The sequence below is a fragment of the Beta vulgaris genome, chromosome 7 (genome assembly GCF_026745355.1).
Source record: "Beta vulgaris subsp. vulgaris cultivar EL10 chromosome 7, EL10.2, whole genome shotgun sequence".
Taxonomy (NCBI): domain Eukaryota; kingdom Viridiplantae; phylum Streptophyta; class Magnoliopsida; order Caryophyllales; family Amaranthaceae; genus Beta; species Beta vulgaris.
Genome location: NC_079208.1, coordinates 57,557,635 through 57,572,900, shown reverse-complemented (window position 1 = coordinate 57,572,900; position 15,266 = coordinate 57,557,635). Strand labels below are relative to the sequence as shown.

Below are 15,266 nucleotides of genomic sequence, written 5' to 3'. Positions count from 1 at the left end.
GGAGGGAGGTAAAACAAAAAAGTCTTCGCCGGAAAAATCAAGTCAATGCTGGAAAATGGTCAAAGGGTATGATCTGACAAGAAAATAGAGTTTAAAGGTTGTTTTCACAAAAAAAATTTGTAAAGTTGTTTCTCACAAAATGACACTTTTAAAAGGTTATGTCTGACAAAAAACTCTTATATATATATGTATAACATTATTCAAAAACAACAATTCAAAATTATTTGCCAGCATTTTTCCAAAAAATTAATTTTAAAAACTAATAGCTTTTTCCAACAGAAAATTTTGTGTCTAAAACTTTATATATGATCAATTCTTTCCCTAACATAAGGCTTTTATCATTATTGTACATTTCTCATGCAGTACCACTCCTGTATCTCATGGCCTAAACTGCAAATTCTCGTTCCTTGTATAACATATAACATGAACAAGTTAGCAAAAATACTTAAAATTCATTCATATAAACATCCAATAAATTAAAATGCCTTGTTTTCAGTCACATGATTAGTGTTGTCAATTAAGACCGTTTTAGCTAATTTCACATTTAACAGTACGTACACTTTTTTAACCACCTAAACTATTTAATATGGTCTTAATGTATGTATCTTATACCTCTGAATTTCCAAAAATGTCATCTCCAACTTCAATCCAAAAGATCACATATTTATCAACCAATAATATCAACAATTTATACAAACCACTTATTTTTACAGGTCTTTTCCTCTTCTTATTCTACACTTTGTTATCTAATCGTGATCATCTCGATTTATCACCACAATACTTAGCTAAACTAAGACAAACTCTTTACACTAATCACCAACCAAAAGATACTAATGATCCCACAAATATTAGTCACATTGTAATAGGGATAGCAAGCTCCATCAAGTCATGGAAGTCTCGAAAATCTTACATTGAATCTTGGTGGCAACCTAATGTAACTAAAGGATACGTTTTTCTAGATGGCGAACCTACATATTATCGCCCTTGGCCTAGTTCATCTCCTCCATATCGAATTTACGAGAATACAGATATATACAAACCATACGACAGACATCCAATGAAGAGTGCTATTCGCATGGTTAGAGTCATAGTAGAGATTTTTAGAGAAGCACATAATGATCAAGGAATTAGGTGGTTTGTTATGGCTGATGATGATACAATATTTTTCTTAGATAATTTGATGGAGATGCTGCAAAAGTATGATCATAAGAAGTATTATTACATAGGGGAGAATTCAGAGTGTGTGTTATCAAATTTTGCTAATTCTTTTGAAATGGCATTTGGTGGAGCTGGTTATGCCATAAGTTACCCTCTTGCTGAAGTTTTGGTGAAAAATATGGATGTTTGTATTAAAAGGTACCCTTATGTGTATGGAAGTGATCATCTTATGCAGTCTTGTATAGCTGATTTGGGAGTCTCTCTAACGCATGAAAAGGGTTTTCATCAGGTAAATTTGACACTAACACTTTCATGTGACATTTACATGTAACATGTACTGATTGGACTCCATCCGTTTCATTTTAATGGTTACACTTTGATATTTTACACTATTCACAAATTTCACTTTGACCATCATTTGTGATTTATACGTAGATGAAAAATATAGTTATGTGAATCTTGTTAGATTCATCATAACATGTATTTTATTAATATGTAATTTTTATAATTTTTACAAATACAAAATTAAGAATATATGTCCTCAAAGTTTTGCATTAACATGCGTGAAAAGTGGTGGGTAGATTAAAATGAAACGGAGGGAGTATATGTTTCTTAACTTTCTTCTTCTCAATAAATTAGTTTCATTTGATTTATTAGGTCAAAATTTTTACCTATGAAAGTTACTAGCTACTCATTGTCTTTTATTAATTTTAATACTCAAACTTTTACATTATTCACATATCATATTTTAGCGGCTATGTATATTTTTTTGTAATATAAATCGTATTTCTTAATAAAAAAAAGTAACGTTTCACATGGATTCACTTTTTCTTTCTTTTATTTGACTCGTTACATTTTGGGTGTGTTTTATTTCTTTCTTTTTTCTATCACATGGCTTGGTCCACTTTTTCTTTCTATCCAATTCTATACTCTTTCTTATTTTCTTTTTACGCGTCAAGAAAATTTTACTAACTTTATATGGTACAACAGACGAAGTATATTATGTAAAATGTTAATAGATTCATCTTAATGTGTATTTTTTTTAAAAAAAGTAACTTTCATGAGAAAATATTTTTGGTGTGTTTACTCGATCATATAAGCAGTAATCAACAATATAAAAAAGTCCGTCAATAAAAGTCAAAAGTGACCTATTATTACATATTTTTATTCCGAGTTTTCAAATCGATGCAGATTGATCTACACAGAGATCTATCCGGGTATTTATCATCACATCCACAAACTCCAATTCTATCTCTTCATCACCTCGACACAGTTGATCCAATCTTCCCCAACATGAGTCGTTCAGAAGCATTAAACCACCTAATGAAAGCTGCTACAGAAGATCAACCTAGGCTTTTACAACAAACCATTTGTTATGACAATACTAAAAACTTGTCATTTTCTGTTGCATGGGGTTACACTGCTCAAATTTATGAGAAAATTATACCACCAAGTGTGCTAAAAAAACCACTTGAAACATTTTCTGCATGGAGTTTTAGAGCTCCTAAACAACCTTTCATGTTTAATACACGTTGGCTTTCAAAGAACCCTTGTGATATGCCTCATGTTTTCTTCTTTCAATCTGTTGAGAGAATAACAGAGAATAATGAAATCATTACGAACTACACTAGAAGAACAACAAGGAATATGCTACATTGTTCATCATCATCATCATCAAATGGGAACTTTTCATCTTCGCTTACTGATGACATTGCCACGATTATAGTTGTTTCTCCTGCTACCAAGTATTCTGCTCAGGTAAATGAGGTTTATAAAACTTTATTGTATTTGAATAATTTGATGAATATATATCAAACAAACTAATTTTTAGTTTGATTAGAAATATATATGCTATCAAGATTATGAGGGTGCATGGTTTTAAGGATAATTTTTACATTTTCGTAGAAGGGAGGGATATGATTGATCCTATAATCTGATAATTGCCAAAACTATATAGAGGATCGTTGATAATCAATGATTTTAAATATTGGGGTGTTTGGCAATTAGAGTTTTGGAGGAAAAAAAAAAAAGAGTTTTGGACTACTTTTAGAGTTTTGACTAGTCAAAAACTATAAAAGTAAGTTTTGGAATAAAAACTCTCAAAATGAAAAGCTGCTAATAGGAGCTTTTTCTTTAAAGGATTAGGTAAAAATATGTTCAATGACTTTTTTGTTTCTAATAATAATATTATACGTATGTATTAAAATGTCTATAAATGTCATTTCACACAAACAAATGGCAAAACTTTAGCAATTAGTTAATTATTACCAAAACACATGTATAAAAAAGTTGTCAAATCTATTGAACGAAAAGTTAAAACTCTAACAGCTAAACTCTAAACTCTATTTGTCAAACAGGGCCACTGTCTAAAGAAAATTGAAGGACCAAGATTTAGTTCTGCCAGATTTGTATTGTTATGATGATCCCACTAAAAAGCATATATATCATTTTTAGAAATCTGGGCGTTGTACGGATTTTTTGTTCATATACTGGTATTATCAATTCACAAATTCTTATAAAGGACGGTCTCACATTATTGTTAACATGAGACCAACTGATGAACATCACACGCGTACATCATAACAGCAGTGGTATTAGTTAATCGCTCGAACTATTAGTTATTTTAACCTTAAAATTCTTCGGGATGAATTAGTTAAGTGACGTAGTATATTAGTTAAGCATTGAATTATATTAGTTGAACGCTTAGACCTATTAGTTATGCTAGTAAAATCATCTCATTTTCCCCTCAGTTTATATTTTTTCTCTCCTCTACCAACTCTAATTTCTATTTCTTATGTCTCTCTCTTCAATCAACTCGTTTTTCTCTCTCTTCTACCCCTTTCTCTCTCCTTTGTAGTGTCATTTCCCTCTCATCCACCATGACCACCAACTTCCATTTCTTTTTGAAGCGTACATCTCTTTCTTTTTCTTTCTTTTATGAAACTTTCAACTATACAATGTCATTTTTCGCGACTTCTTCAATCTTGATGATGAGAAGTTCTCAAAGCTCTTTGTTTCCCTCTATCAATGGGTCTAAACTCTAATGAATCTCTTATTATTAGTTACACCTTTTAGGTAGAAAGTTACATTTTTTCCAGCTCGGTAGTTACGGTTTTCTGGTGATTAGTTATCGTTTCTAGGTAAATAGTTATGCAACTGGGTAAATAGTCATATTTGTAAGGTTAATAGTTATGGTTTTTAGTTATTAGTTATTGTTTATAGGTTATTAGGTATAGCTTTCATGTTATTATTTATAGTTATGGTTATGGATAAATTGTTATATTTGTAAGGTTAATAGTTATGATTTTTAGTTATTAGTAATTGTTTACACGTTATTAGTTATACTTTCATATTATCAGCTATAGTTATGGTTATGGATTAATGATAATATTTGTAAGGTTAATAGTTATGGTTTTTAGTTATTAGTTAGTAGTAAAATGCGATATAATTTGGTTTCTATATATAACTAATATTGTTTAATGCTTAACTAATATATTACACCGCTTAAATAATTCATCCAGAAGCAATTTAAGGCTAACATAATTAATAAGTCCAACCGCTTAATTAATTTTTCTACTGGTTTGATGCACGCGGATGATATCAGCATGACATCAGCTGGTCTCACATTAACACTAACGTGAGAACGTCTCTTCAAAAATAAACTCTTATCAATTTCTCCCTTATAATTATGATTAATGGTGCGGTAGCGTAGTACATTAGACAATTTACAATAGACTGCTTGTGTGGAATTTGGACAAAACGAGGTTTGGCGTATAAATTTTATAAAACTAAAAGTTTCTACTCCATTCGTTTCATAATATAATGATCACTTCTCATTTTTTACGAGAATTAAGGAAAATGGAATGAGTAGTAGGATTTAAAAAAAATATACATTTAATAAAGTGCTTTTTGATACTTTTGTATTGAAACTAGTTCTTCATTTTTTTCCCTTTAAACAAAATCAAAAGACAATAAATATTCTTTGGAATGGTGTAAAATAATAAATAATGTCACCTGTTTTGAGTGAAAAGTAGGGTATTTTGAAAAGTTTATGTATAAGTCTAGGATAATTTAGTCCAAACAAATTGATAAAAAAGAAAATAGGCACACTATTTTTGGGACACTAAAAAAGAATGTGAGCACTATATCATCGGATGGAGGAAGTATTACTCAGTATTATAATTTCTCAATAAATTATTTTTCTCTCCAATTTTTAATTGAAGTGCCTAATCATTGTTTATTTGTTGACAGGTGGAAACGAGAAGGGAGTGTTGTCACGTTCTACATCAAGTTGAAAAGAATGTTACCACGATCAATTATAGAACTTGCGTGAAAAACGAGATATCGGGAATTAATTGAAATTTTAAAGTTTAGTCTTTTTTATAATCAAGTTAAAATCTATCTTTCTTTTCTTTATCTTTCTTTTGTAACCAAATTTCAAATTTAGCACTAATTATAAATTTGAAAATAATTGGCTCAGTGAAAATATGACATATAAATTAATAAAACGTAATCCCAAGAAAAACTTGAGGGCTCTTCAATCCAATGATTGGGCTCATATGTTCTACCATTCACTAGTCCACCATCTACCAATTGCGTGTCTACCATCTAATTTGCTCACTATTTTATCGGTTCCTCCTTTTCTTTTTACACTTTAACTTTTCATGTTTGTCAATGTAGAATTTGTACATTAGTATCTTCAATTTTGCATTTGTAAAATTATAAAAAATTAATATTTCAAAACTATATATATAGAAACATGTTTGTCAATGTAGAATTTGTACATTAGTATCATCAATTTTGCATTTGTAAGAATTGTAAAAAATTGATATTTCAAAACTATATATATAGAAACGAATTAAACAAGATCTAAATAACTTAAGCATAAATGATAGTCAAACATAAATTTGTGAATATTAAAATTCATAATGTAACCATTAAAAAAACAGATCAACTATTTTTTAAGTGACTATTTTACATCAAAATAGTAAGATAAACCTCCTTTAAGTACTCCAACTAATGCCTTCTTTTTATTGTCCTAACTTCTAGTAGTAGTCTGTTAGAATGTGTTTGGATCTCTAAAGTTGTAAAATGACTCTGCAAGGTAGAGTTTGAGCAAAATCAACCATTGAACATCGTGTCTTGCACGTGGCCGGCCATACGCGAAATTACAGGTGTGGCCGCGCGCGACACATTATCAGTCCGTCAGCTCATTCTCAAACGGTCATATCTCACTCATTTCTCATCGGAATCGAGCTTTTGACCATGCGTTGAAAAGCTATTGAGCCAAATTTTCATCTCCAACTTGAATCTTCCCAAAAATGTTAAGTGTGCTGTGAGATATGACTTTTTGAATTTGACCCTTAGACAAAATACTTATAAACAAATGGAGTGACTTTTATGAATAGATGGAGTTACTCTTATGATCAAATGGAGTTACTTGTATGAGTATGTGGTTACTTTAGCAATAAAAGGGTGTCACTCCTATAAAAAATTGTGGTTACTCTTATAAGCAAATGCAGTTACTTTTGTGAACCTTTGGGTTACTTTTATGATTAAATGAGGTTACTCGTATGATTTATTGAAATTTTTTTCTATAAATGAATGAGGTTACTAGTATGAATTAATCGGGTTACTCATGAGATTAAATGAGGTTACTCATAAATTAAGTGACATTACTAGTATGAATTAATTGGGTTACTCATATGATAAAAATTGGGTTACTTATATAATAAAATGGCGCGCACCTTGTAGGAGTAACTACATTTCTTCATAGGAGTAAGACTCTTTTATTGTTAAAAGTAACACATACTCATACAAGTAACTCCATTTGGTCATAAAGAAGATAGGGAAGAAACCAACTATCAGTAGAAGGCGGATGTTGACTATGAAAGAGCGGGTTGTTCCCGAACACTACCTAGTCGCGAGTCAGGCCGACTGGTGGCTGACCTTGTAGTCTCGAGAAGGGGGATCCCCCGAAGAAAGGGCTTTCGCATGCCGAGTGAAGAAGGTGGCTCCATACGGGATACAAAAAATACCTTGATAGATAGAAACAGTTATTGGTTGCATGTTTACTTGTTTGCTTAAGGAGGAGTGCTAAGCATGCGGGAAGGAATTTCGCTTTTTTTCGGCGCAGAGTAACTCTATTTGTTTATAAGTGTTTGTGCATGATGGTCAACTTCAAAAGATCATTTCTCACAACACACTTAATATTTTGGGAAGATTCAAGTTGGAAATAAAAATTTGGCTCGATAGCTTTCCAGCGCATAGTCAAAAGCTCGATTCCGATGAACAACGAGTGAGATATGACCATTTGAAAATAATCTGACGAGCTGACGGACTAACATCATGTCACGCGCGCAGCCACACCTCTAACTTCCCGAGTGGCCGGCCGCATATGAAAATTTGTGCTTTTTAAAATCCCCATATTTTTTTTACATCAAAATTTACCACTTAATTTTTTTCTTCCACAAATATAAGCCCTTAATTTTAAAATGTATGATTAAATGCAATTTTATCCGGTAGAGTTTTACTAAAACTCTAAAAAATCCGGACTTCTAGACTCGTAGAGACAGTTTAGTAGTTTCATTTCCAATAAAAAAAAAAAAATTGCCGATCAAAGCTGCTCGTTCATAGATAGGAAAATCTTCCAAAAATGAATATTACAATTGTTAAACCCACCTCCAATCCACTTCATTCTCCAGTATTTTACAAAATCCCATCTTTCTTACCCAAAATTCCTACATCAATAACCCCCAAAACTCACTCAAATAATCACCAAAAAATTCACTCAATAACTGCTTCCTCAAACAACAGCAGTAGCGCCAACAACCAAAACACACCCACAAGCAAGAGAGACAATAGGTGGTCTCTTCAGGGTATGACAGCTTTAGTCACTGGTGGCTCTCGTGGAATTGGGTTTGTTTCTCTTTTCTTTATTTGTGATTGCAATGTGAGGTAAAAAAATGTGATTTTTTTTGGAATGTGACAATATTTCTTATGTTTTAGTTTTGTGGGAAATTGTTTAGGCATGCAATTGTGGAGGAATTGGTGGGTTTTGGAGCTAGAGTGCATACTTGTGCTAGAAATGAAGTGGAGCTTGATAATTGTTTGAAGTGTTGGGAAAATCAAGGGTTTAAGGTTAGTGGGTCAGTTTGTGATGTGTCTTCTTGGGAGCAAAGAGAGAGCCTTTTGGATACTGTTTCATCAGTTTTTGATGGCAAGCTTAACATTCTTGTAAGTCTAATGTTGCTATTCTTATATTGTTGGTTTTGAAATTTATCTGGTGAAATTTGTAGTTAGTATTGTGTGTTTGGTGATAGCTCATTTCACTGTTTAATGGGTTTAGTTACTTTTTGTTGTGAGGTTTGATTTTTAGTGGTGGTATATATGCTTACAACTTCGCAATGTTTGTGTATGTATGTGCTGAAAGAAATGTTAGAGATTGTATCGGACTTAAGGAAGTTCGTGCAAATGATGAAGATCAATGGAGTATGGAAGGATAATGGTAATAGGTTGATATTCAAGTGGTTGTGTTGTATCTTCTTTTAACAATGAGATAGCCTTAATTAATTGTAGTTACTTTCTCTGTTTCAAAATACTCGCTACACTTTCCATTATGGGAAGTTTCACGTCACTTACTACACTTCTTTTTTGGGCAATAAACTCTCTCTTCCCACATGGGTCCCTTTTCTTTTTACTCTCTACCTCTCTCTTCTCCAAAAATTGCATAGGAGTCCGTAAATTGAGAAGTGTAGCGAGTAAAATGAAACGGAGGAAGTATGTAAAGTTAACTCTATGTTGTACCTTAAAAAAAAGAACATAGCCTGAGTTTTTCTAGGTATGCCATTGCATAAAAGAAGAAAATAAAAGAAATTAGGAGCATCTTATGACATACAACACAGGGGATAGATATGCCACAAACATAAAGAGCGGGGATGGAGTTTGGAGAAGTTATGAGAAAGAATACTGCAATAAGTCTAGGCGGCATTTTTCCCACACACGGTTTTAGTTTGTTCGATTAATAAAAATCTGTCACAGCTATCTGGTTGTATGATTGTCCTTAAATTATCTTCTGTCTAGGAGAATACTAATACTTATATATCGTTATTCTAGATGATGATGGGGTGGAAATGGAAGAGAATGTGAAAGACTTCGTAATAAATGATGTTATCTTCCTTTTCTTTTCATAAACTTGATAAATAATAGTGGATCTTTAGAGTACAGATATGCCAGCTAAACTAGCTCCTTGGAAGTTGCATGCTTTCAACTTTCAATCCATCTCTTATGTTGTAACTAACTCTTTGGAATTTGTCACTGAATAGTTGATACTTGATAGTAATCAACCTTCTGTTCTCCATGAACTAAGAATAATTTTCGTACCACTCTTCTATTGTTTCCTGTTATGATGGCTTTCAACGCAGTTGAACCTGAAGATATTTTAGTTCTGATTACTTGGGTTTGGACTTTGCAGGTCAACAATGTCGGGACAAATATAAGGAAACCATTTGTTGACCTCACACCTCAAGAATTTTCTACGCTGATGACAACAAATTTTGAGTCTGTTTTCCATTTAAGCCAGCTGAGTCATCCTCTCCTACAAGCTTCTTGCGATGGAAGTATAGTATTTGTTTCCTCGGTATCGGGATTTGTTTCGCTGAAGTCAATGTCTCTTCAAGGAGCAACTAAAGGTAAATAAGTTGTGTCCCTGTATGCAGCATGGATATCTCTATGTTGATTTGTTTCTGCATTTAACGTATTTTGGTTGTAGGAGCAATTAATCAGCTGACTCGAAATTTGGCATGTGAATGGGCAAGAGACAATATTAGGAGCAATGCTGTTGCACCTTGGTACATCAAAACTTCTATGGTAGAAAAGGTAGATGCTTCATTCGTTACTGTGTTTGGTGAAAATCAGATTGTCATTTCTAGTGCTTTGCTTTCGTTAGGAATCACGATTATTGCACATTCAGAGGGGTTAGCATTGCTGGCAGTTGTATTGTTTACCCAACATTGATGAGGCTAATAGCTAGTTTGCATAATTGCTTCTCGAAATGCAAATTTAAATATGCATTGTTTTGAGTTGATTATAACTTCTACGTAAATGAAGAAGATATATATTTGTACCTAGATGTGTTTATAATATGTGAATTTATGTAGGCCCACTGTAAAATGCTGAAGCATTGATTTGTTACGCAGAAAGAGATTCCACTGTATACTATGACCTGCAAGTTGATGCATCACGAGAGTAGGATTAGGAAGACATGTCGAAGAGTTGATTCTTTCAACTTAATTTCTGCTTTATCTTTTCAGGTCTTAAGCAATGAAGAGTACCTGGAGGAAGTGTATTCTTGCACTCCACTTTGTCGTCTTGGAGATCCAACAGAAGTCTCATCTCTGGTGGCATTCCTTTGCCTCCCTGCATCTGCATACATTACTGGTCAAATTATTTGTGTTGATGGTGGGATGTCTATCAATGGTTTCTATCCTAAAATCGATTTCCATAGCTAGTAAGTTTACTCCTCTTGTTATGTTTTTTGTATATGGAATCATTTCCATTTTGTCTGCATTTTTGTTTACTTACTTTGAAATAAGCTTGGCCATTCCTTCTCACACCATCTTGATGCCCTAGCAACTGGAAAACTTTGTCTTTTTAAAGGAAGGAATGAGTGATGTCTAATAAACTAAAAGATATTCTTTAATTTTTCTATGCTTGAGACATGCTTTAGAGTTACATCATAAATGCATCTATATGCTTCTATGGGGCATTGACTTCAATGTGTCAAGAACAAGAGCGTTTTTTACATATTAATCACTTTTACAAGTGTAGTTTGTAAGCATTTCTATTATAAACATGAAAGCATATGGGAAATGTCGAAGTACCCTCGCTGCTTAGATTTTGGCTAAAGTAGTAGAAGACAAGATTAGAAGATTGTTTGAAATAGTTTGGTTACTTCATATTTCCTAATGCACCATGCCATCAAGCTGTCAGCTTGTGAAGTAGATGCTCATAGGCTATAAATACAAAATTTGAGTGACGGGAGATGAAGCTTTAGAAAAAGATTTGAGGGCCAAACTATTGTTTTTGAACAGTTAGTTTGCCTTATGGGAAATGATTGATATTGTTAGCTGCTGAGTACAGCGGATAGGTTGCATGACAGAGATAAAGAGAGAGGGGTGCAGGGAGGGAATGGCCAAGTGAGTGCAGTGGCATAGTTGTGACGAGTAAACAAGGCCATGCTGGTGAAATTACTTCGAGTTTTTGCTTTTGAAGGGCGGAAGCCTATCATCTTCAGAAGTAAGGAGCAGAATGGCAGAAATGATACTTTTCCTTCAGGAATATGCTTTTACCGGTCTTCTACGTGGAACAACCTCCAATATCATTGATTAGATAGGTCATATTAGTCAAGCTACCTAAATGGGACATTCTTGAAATCTATCTGCAGCAGGTTCAGCACCAGGTTGTCTTGCCTTTATTTGTTGTATGTTAATTGAAAGAAATGTCTATTGCCCGTCAATTCCCATTAAGGCCATAATTTGCTGGTATATGGATATGTCTTCACCAACATATTATTAGATGAAAACTTTAAGAGAAACTGTATGCTAACCCGTGATTCTACCCGACCAACATTAAAGTTCTTAAAACCATCCGAGTAAATTAAAAAGCTGATTCTCGAAGATTTCACGGATAAATAAATGCCCTGAGTGTCTACCTGATGCATTCTGTAGAATGTAGTGTTGAGAACTTCTGTGCTGCTTGCAGGATTCGTAATTGGGGGGAAACTACATTATGTTTAGATTGGAGATGAGTAGATGACAAAGGGGCAAGGCAGATGACACATTATATCAATGGAAATAGTGAGAAGAATAGATTATTCAAGACTTCTGTCTGAGGGATTGGCGCTCCGCTATTGTATTGTTTCGTATAAACTTTGAAGGCTAAATGTGTGGTTATGGTGCTTGCAGTTGTCGCTTGAGCTAGTGGATGGTTTACTTTGTTGGCTAGCATGAAGAGCTGGAAACATGTTTCCTTTTTTTTTTTCATTCAAGTTGGCGTTTACATCACATCAATAACAAGAAAATCCTACTGATTTGTGGTGGTTTATGGTCTTGTATCAGTTCAGTTTGTGGCATATACGTTAGTTGTCCCAATATGGTGTCATAAATTGTTGACTTAAACCATTTGCAGGGGAGATTACTGAAAACAAATTAAGGCTGAATAGTGTTTTCTCCTAAGTGTTCCAATGTGTTACTCCTTGTCTGCATTGTACAGAGAAGATGGTAACTCTTTTTCTAAACAAATAAGAAATTTTGGATGACAATTGCTCAGTCCATGTGATGACTAACCTAGTTAATGATAGTCCTCAGAAATCGACCAATTTGGTTTTTCGTTATACTGGCAGCTTTGATTGTGTATGGTTTTCTTCCAACTTTGCTTCATAATATTCAACTTGTACATGTAATGTAGATGTTTGTGTGGGAATCGGTAAATCTATTGTGGAACTTTTGTAAGGCCAAACTATTTAAACATCAAGTCTTCCAAATTCAGATTTAGTCACTTGTTTTGAGGCTGGATCTCAACTTGAAAACCTTGTTGAGTCACTTGAGTTGAGGCTGGATCATGGCGTAAAGACCTGAGAGTCTTTGACTGGAGTCCACTACTGGAGGCTGGACTGGTACTTCACTTTAACACTTGTATGGTTGCAAATTTTTTACTTTCCTATCTCTGGTTTAGTTTTTAAAATGCATGCATTACATATGCAATATTCTCCCTCATTCCCCTTCCTCCCCCCCCCCCCAAAGTCTTCCTCTTACCATCTATATGAATTGCGGTGTTTAGTTTCCGTATAATTTTTCTTATCAAATTCCTAGACATTCTTCATTGTTTTTTCTGCTTGTCTATCTCTGTTGTTTTAAGTTCAAATATATTGGCTCCTCCAAAAAGAAATTTAGTTTTAACGACTGGAGTTATTAGTTGAGGAATCGACCAATTACAAGGAGTGCACAAAGCTCAAACGGAATTGATAGTTTCATGTCTTGGTGCAAGTTTCAGGAGCCTGTTTGAAGTAGCATGCTCTAATGGACAAGTTGACTTCTTGAGGTGCTATTAAAGATGAGAATCTGAAGAAGCTGCTGCAGCATTGGACCTTTATCATCGTGAGTAGAATATGTGTTCTATTAATGTCATTTTGGTCTATATATTCGTAGAAAATGCTGATGGAAGACCATAAAGTCATAAATTACATTTGCTTAAACAACAAAACCTGATGTCCATATACAGTGGGAGCAATCAAAACTATGGCCTCCTGTTGGTCTGACTGCTCTTGTTACTGGGGGCATAAAAGGTACCACGTTTCTCTCTATATCCTTTTCCTTAACTTTATAATTGTTTGAGAACTTGTTAACGTGATTAATGCATGGGTTATATAGCATAAACATATTTCAAACTGTCCTACTTTCACAGTGGTTGTCATCATAGGATGCTCCACAAGCTTTAGTTTGTTGGTTCTTTCCACTTCTTTTAATGTTTATGAAAACTCAACCAGGATGAAAATTACAAAATTGCAAAGTTTATTTTGTTATGGAAAGTCCTTTATTTTTGGGTTTTGAACCTAAGTGTCTCTCTCCCAAAACCCCCAATTCTGAGATGTAAAATTTGGAAGTATAAGGGCTAGACAGACATTCAGAAGCAGCTTGGCTACTAGTTAATTCTACAAGTAGGTGTAAGCTGTGAATTGTGATGCTGCTTATATTTGGACTTTTAGCGATGAACTTTACTGAACAGCTTTTGATTGCTTGCACCAGATAATTGGATCCATCACAGACCACTTCTCGCCAAGAGCTGAGCTGGAACCTGGATGCGATCAAATTAAACCCTTTACATAAATTGCTTCATCTTCAATCAATTTGTCTTTTGTTGTCCCTAAGTAGTTCTAAAACATTTTGTTATAGCAGCATTGTACTTTGCTACTTGTAAACTTGGTTTCCAAAAAAAAAACGGTCATCTTCCCACAAAAGGGGTTTTTGATAGTTAAAAGTAAGCTGTCAATCAACATAAATGTGTAGATGAGTTATTGGTTTACTTTTGTCTCATTTTGCTGACATGAAATTGTGGAAGAATAGCAGACTTTGGGGTATTGTTTATTCATGTGCCAAAAAATAAGACTGAAGTTGAAGCTTGCAAAGCCAGTTTGGCAGACTAAAGGCTTTAGAGTCACTTGTTTCATCTATCATGTAACATCTCAAGCCCAGAAAGAAGCTGATCGAGATCGTGTCTAAGTTCGAACAAGCTCGATATCGTGGTTAGTATTCTTTAACTCTAATATGGTCAATCGAAAATGTCACTGAATGATGCTTCTTACATCATTGGCCAGAGCTTTTATGCTTCACTCGCGGTATCTTGTAAGAGATCTATGGTGACTCTCATATGTGTCTGCTTTCTCTATAAATTAAAGCAACTGTGTTCAATAATTGGCTCCTTAATTTAGGATTTGATCAACTGAGCTCGATAGTACAATTCTCCAGTACTACTTGAGAAAAGAAGTTCTTGTAGTTTATGCGCAAAGGAAATACTTCTACATAATTGTATATCAAGTATAAGCTGGCAATGAATTATTGTTACAGGTGCTAAATTTCTTTGAAGTAGTATCTATATAAATACCATAATGGTTTTGTTGCTTGTTTGCTCATATTAATTAGTTCATGGAACAGTAGTGTGCCTAAGGTCTTAACTTTTAACCAGTTTTGTTCCATACATTCATTATCTGATTCACATTATAGTTGGGTTTTGTTAATTTTCAAATTATATGAAATGGGTCTGGGTAATCCAATAAGGAGGAGGAGAGTTTAACCCACTTACAAGTACAAGGAGGTTCCATCCTAAAACCAATTGGTGATAGGAGTAGTAACTCCTAATTTTATAAAGTGGTTTAGTCTATCCTCTTCCTCCAATGTGGGACACTCACATGTGTTGACCAATGGGATTCAACAGGTTTAAATTTTACAGGAAAGTGATAGCTCTCTTGTAGAGAGAGGGTTTCTGGGAGTTGAAGTATGTCTCTCAAGTAGAGAATTTTTGTTAATCGATTAGGAAGGAATAGGATAAGGCAA

At 33.8% G+C, this 15,266-nt stretch overlaps 2 protein-coding genes across 9 annotated transcripts; both read left to right on the top strand.

Annotated features, from left to right (window-relative positions):
* The first annotated feature begins 628 nt into the window (after nucleotides 1-628).
* Nucleotides 629-3,095, top strand: LOC104900444 (hypothetical protein). Its single transcript, XM_048648234.1, has 3 exons — nucleotides 629-1,447; nucleotides 2,350-2,916; nucleotides 3,018-3,095. Exons 1-3 carry the CDS (start codon nucleotides 629-631, stop codon nucleotides 3,093-3,095), a joined length of 1,464 nt encoding a protein of 487 aa, XP_048504191.1.
* Nucleotides 3,096-7,621: 4,526 nt separating this feature from the next.
* Nucleotides 7,622-14,836, top strand: LOC104900055 (tropinone reductase homolog At5g06060). 8 transcript variants are annotated; one of them, XM_048648611.2, is made up of 9 exons: nucleotides 7,627-8,076; nucleotides 8,187-8,394; nucleotides 9,632-9,848; nucleotides 9,929-10,035; nucleotides 10,470-10,666; nucleotides 12,706-12,832; nucleotides 13,204-13,313; nucleotides 13,438-13,501; nucleotides 13,962-14,836. In XM_048648611.2, coding segments are annotated over exons 1-6 (993 nt in total). In that variant the 5' UTR covers nucleotides 7,627-7,813; the 3' UTR covers nucleotides 12,707-12,832; nucleotides 13,204-13,313; nucleotides 13,438-13,501; nucleotides 13,962-14,836. The 8 variants fall into 8 exon arrangements, with proteins under 8 accessions (XP_048504565.1, XP_048504564.1, XP_048504562.1 ...); XM_048648610.2 differs by having other exon boundaries at nucleotides 7,633-8,076; nucleotides 11,920-12,832; nucleotides 13,210-13,313; XM_048648609.2 differs by having other exon boundaries at nucleotides 7,633-8,076; nucleotides 11,920-12,832.
* The last annotated feature ends 430 nt before the right edge of the window (nucleotides 14,837-15,266 follow it).

Coding starts and splice junctions, on each gene's coding strand:
- LOC104900444 (XM_048648234.1), top strand. CDS start 629: ATGTCATCTCCAACTTCAATCCAAAAGATCACATATTTATCAACCAAT. Junction 1,448..2,349: donor ATGAAAAGGGTTTTCATCAG/GTAAATTTGACA, acceptor AAATCGATGCAG/ATTGATCTACACAGAGATCT. Junction 2,917..3,017: donor CTACCAAGTATTCTGCTCAG/GTAAATGAGGTT, acceptor TATGCTATCAAG/ATTATGAGGGTGCATGGTTT.
- LOC104900055 (XM_048648608.2), top strand. CDS start 7,814: ATGAATATTACAATTGTTAAACCCACCTCCAATCCACTTCATTCTCCA. Junction 9,849..9,928: donor TCTTCAAGGAGCAACTAAAG/GTAAATAAGTTG, acceptor TTTTGGTTGTAG/GAGCAATTAATCAGCTGACT. Junction 10,036..10,469: donor AAACTTCTATGGTAGAAAAG/GTAGATGCTTCA, acceptor TTATCTTTTCAG/GTCTTAAGCAATGAAGAGTA.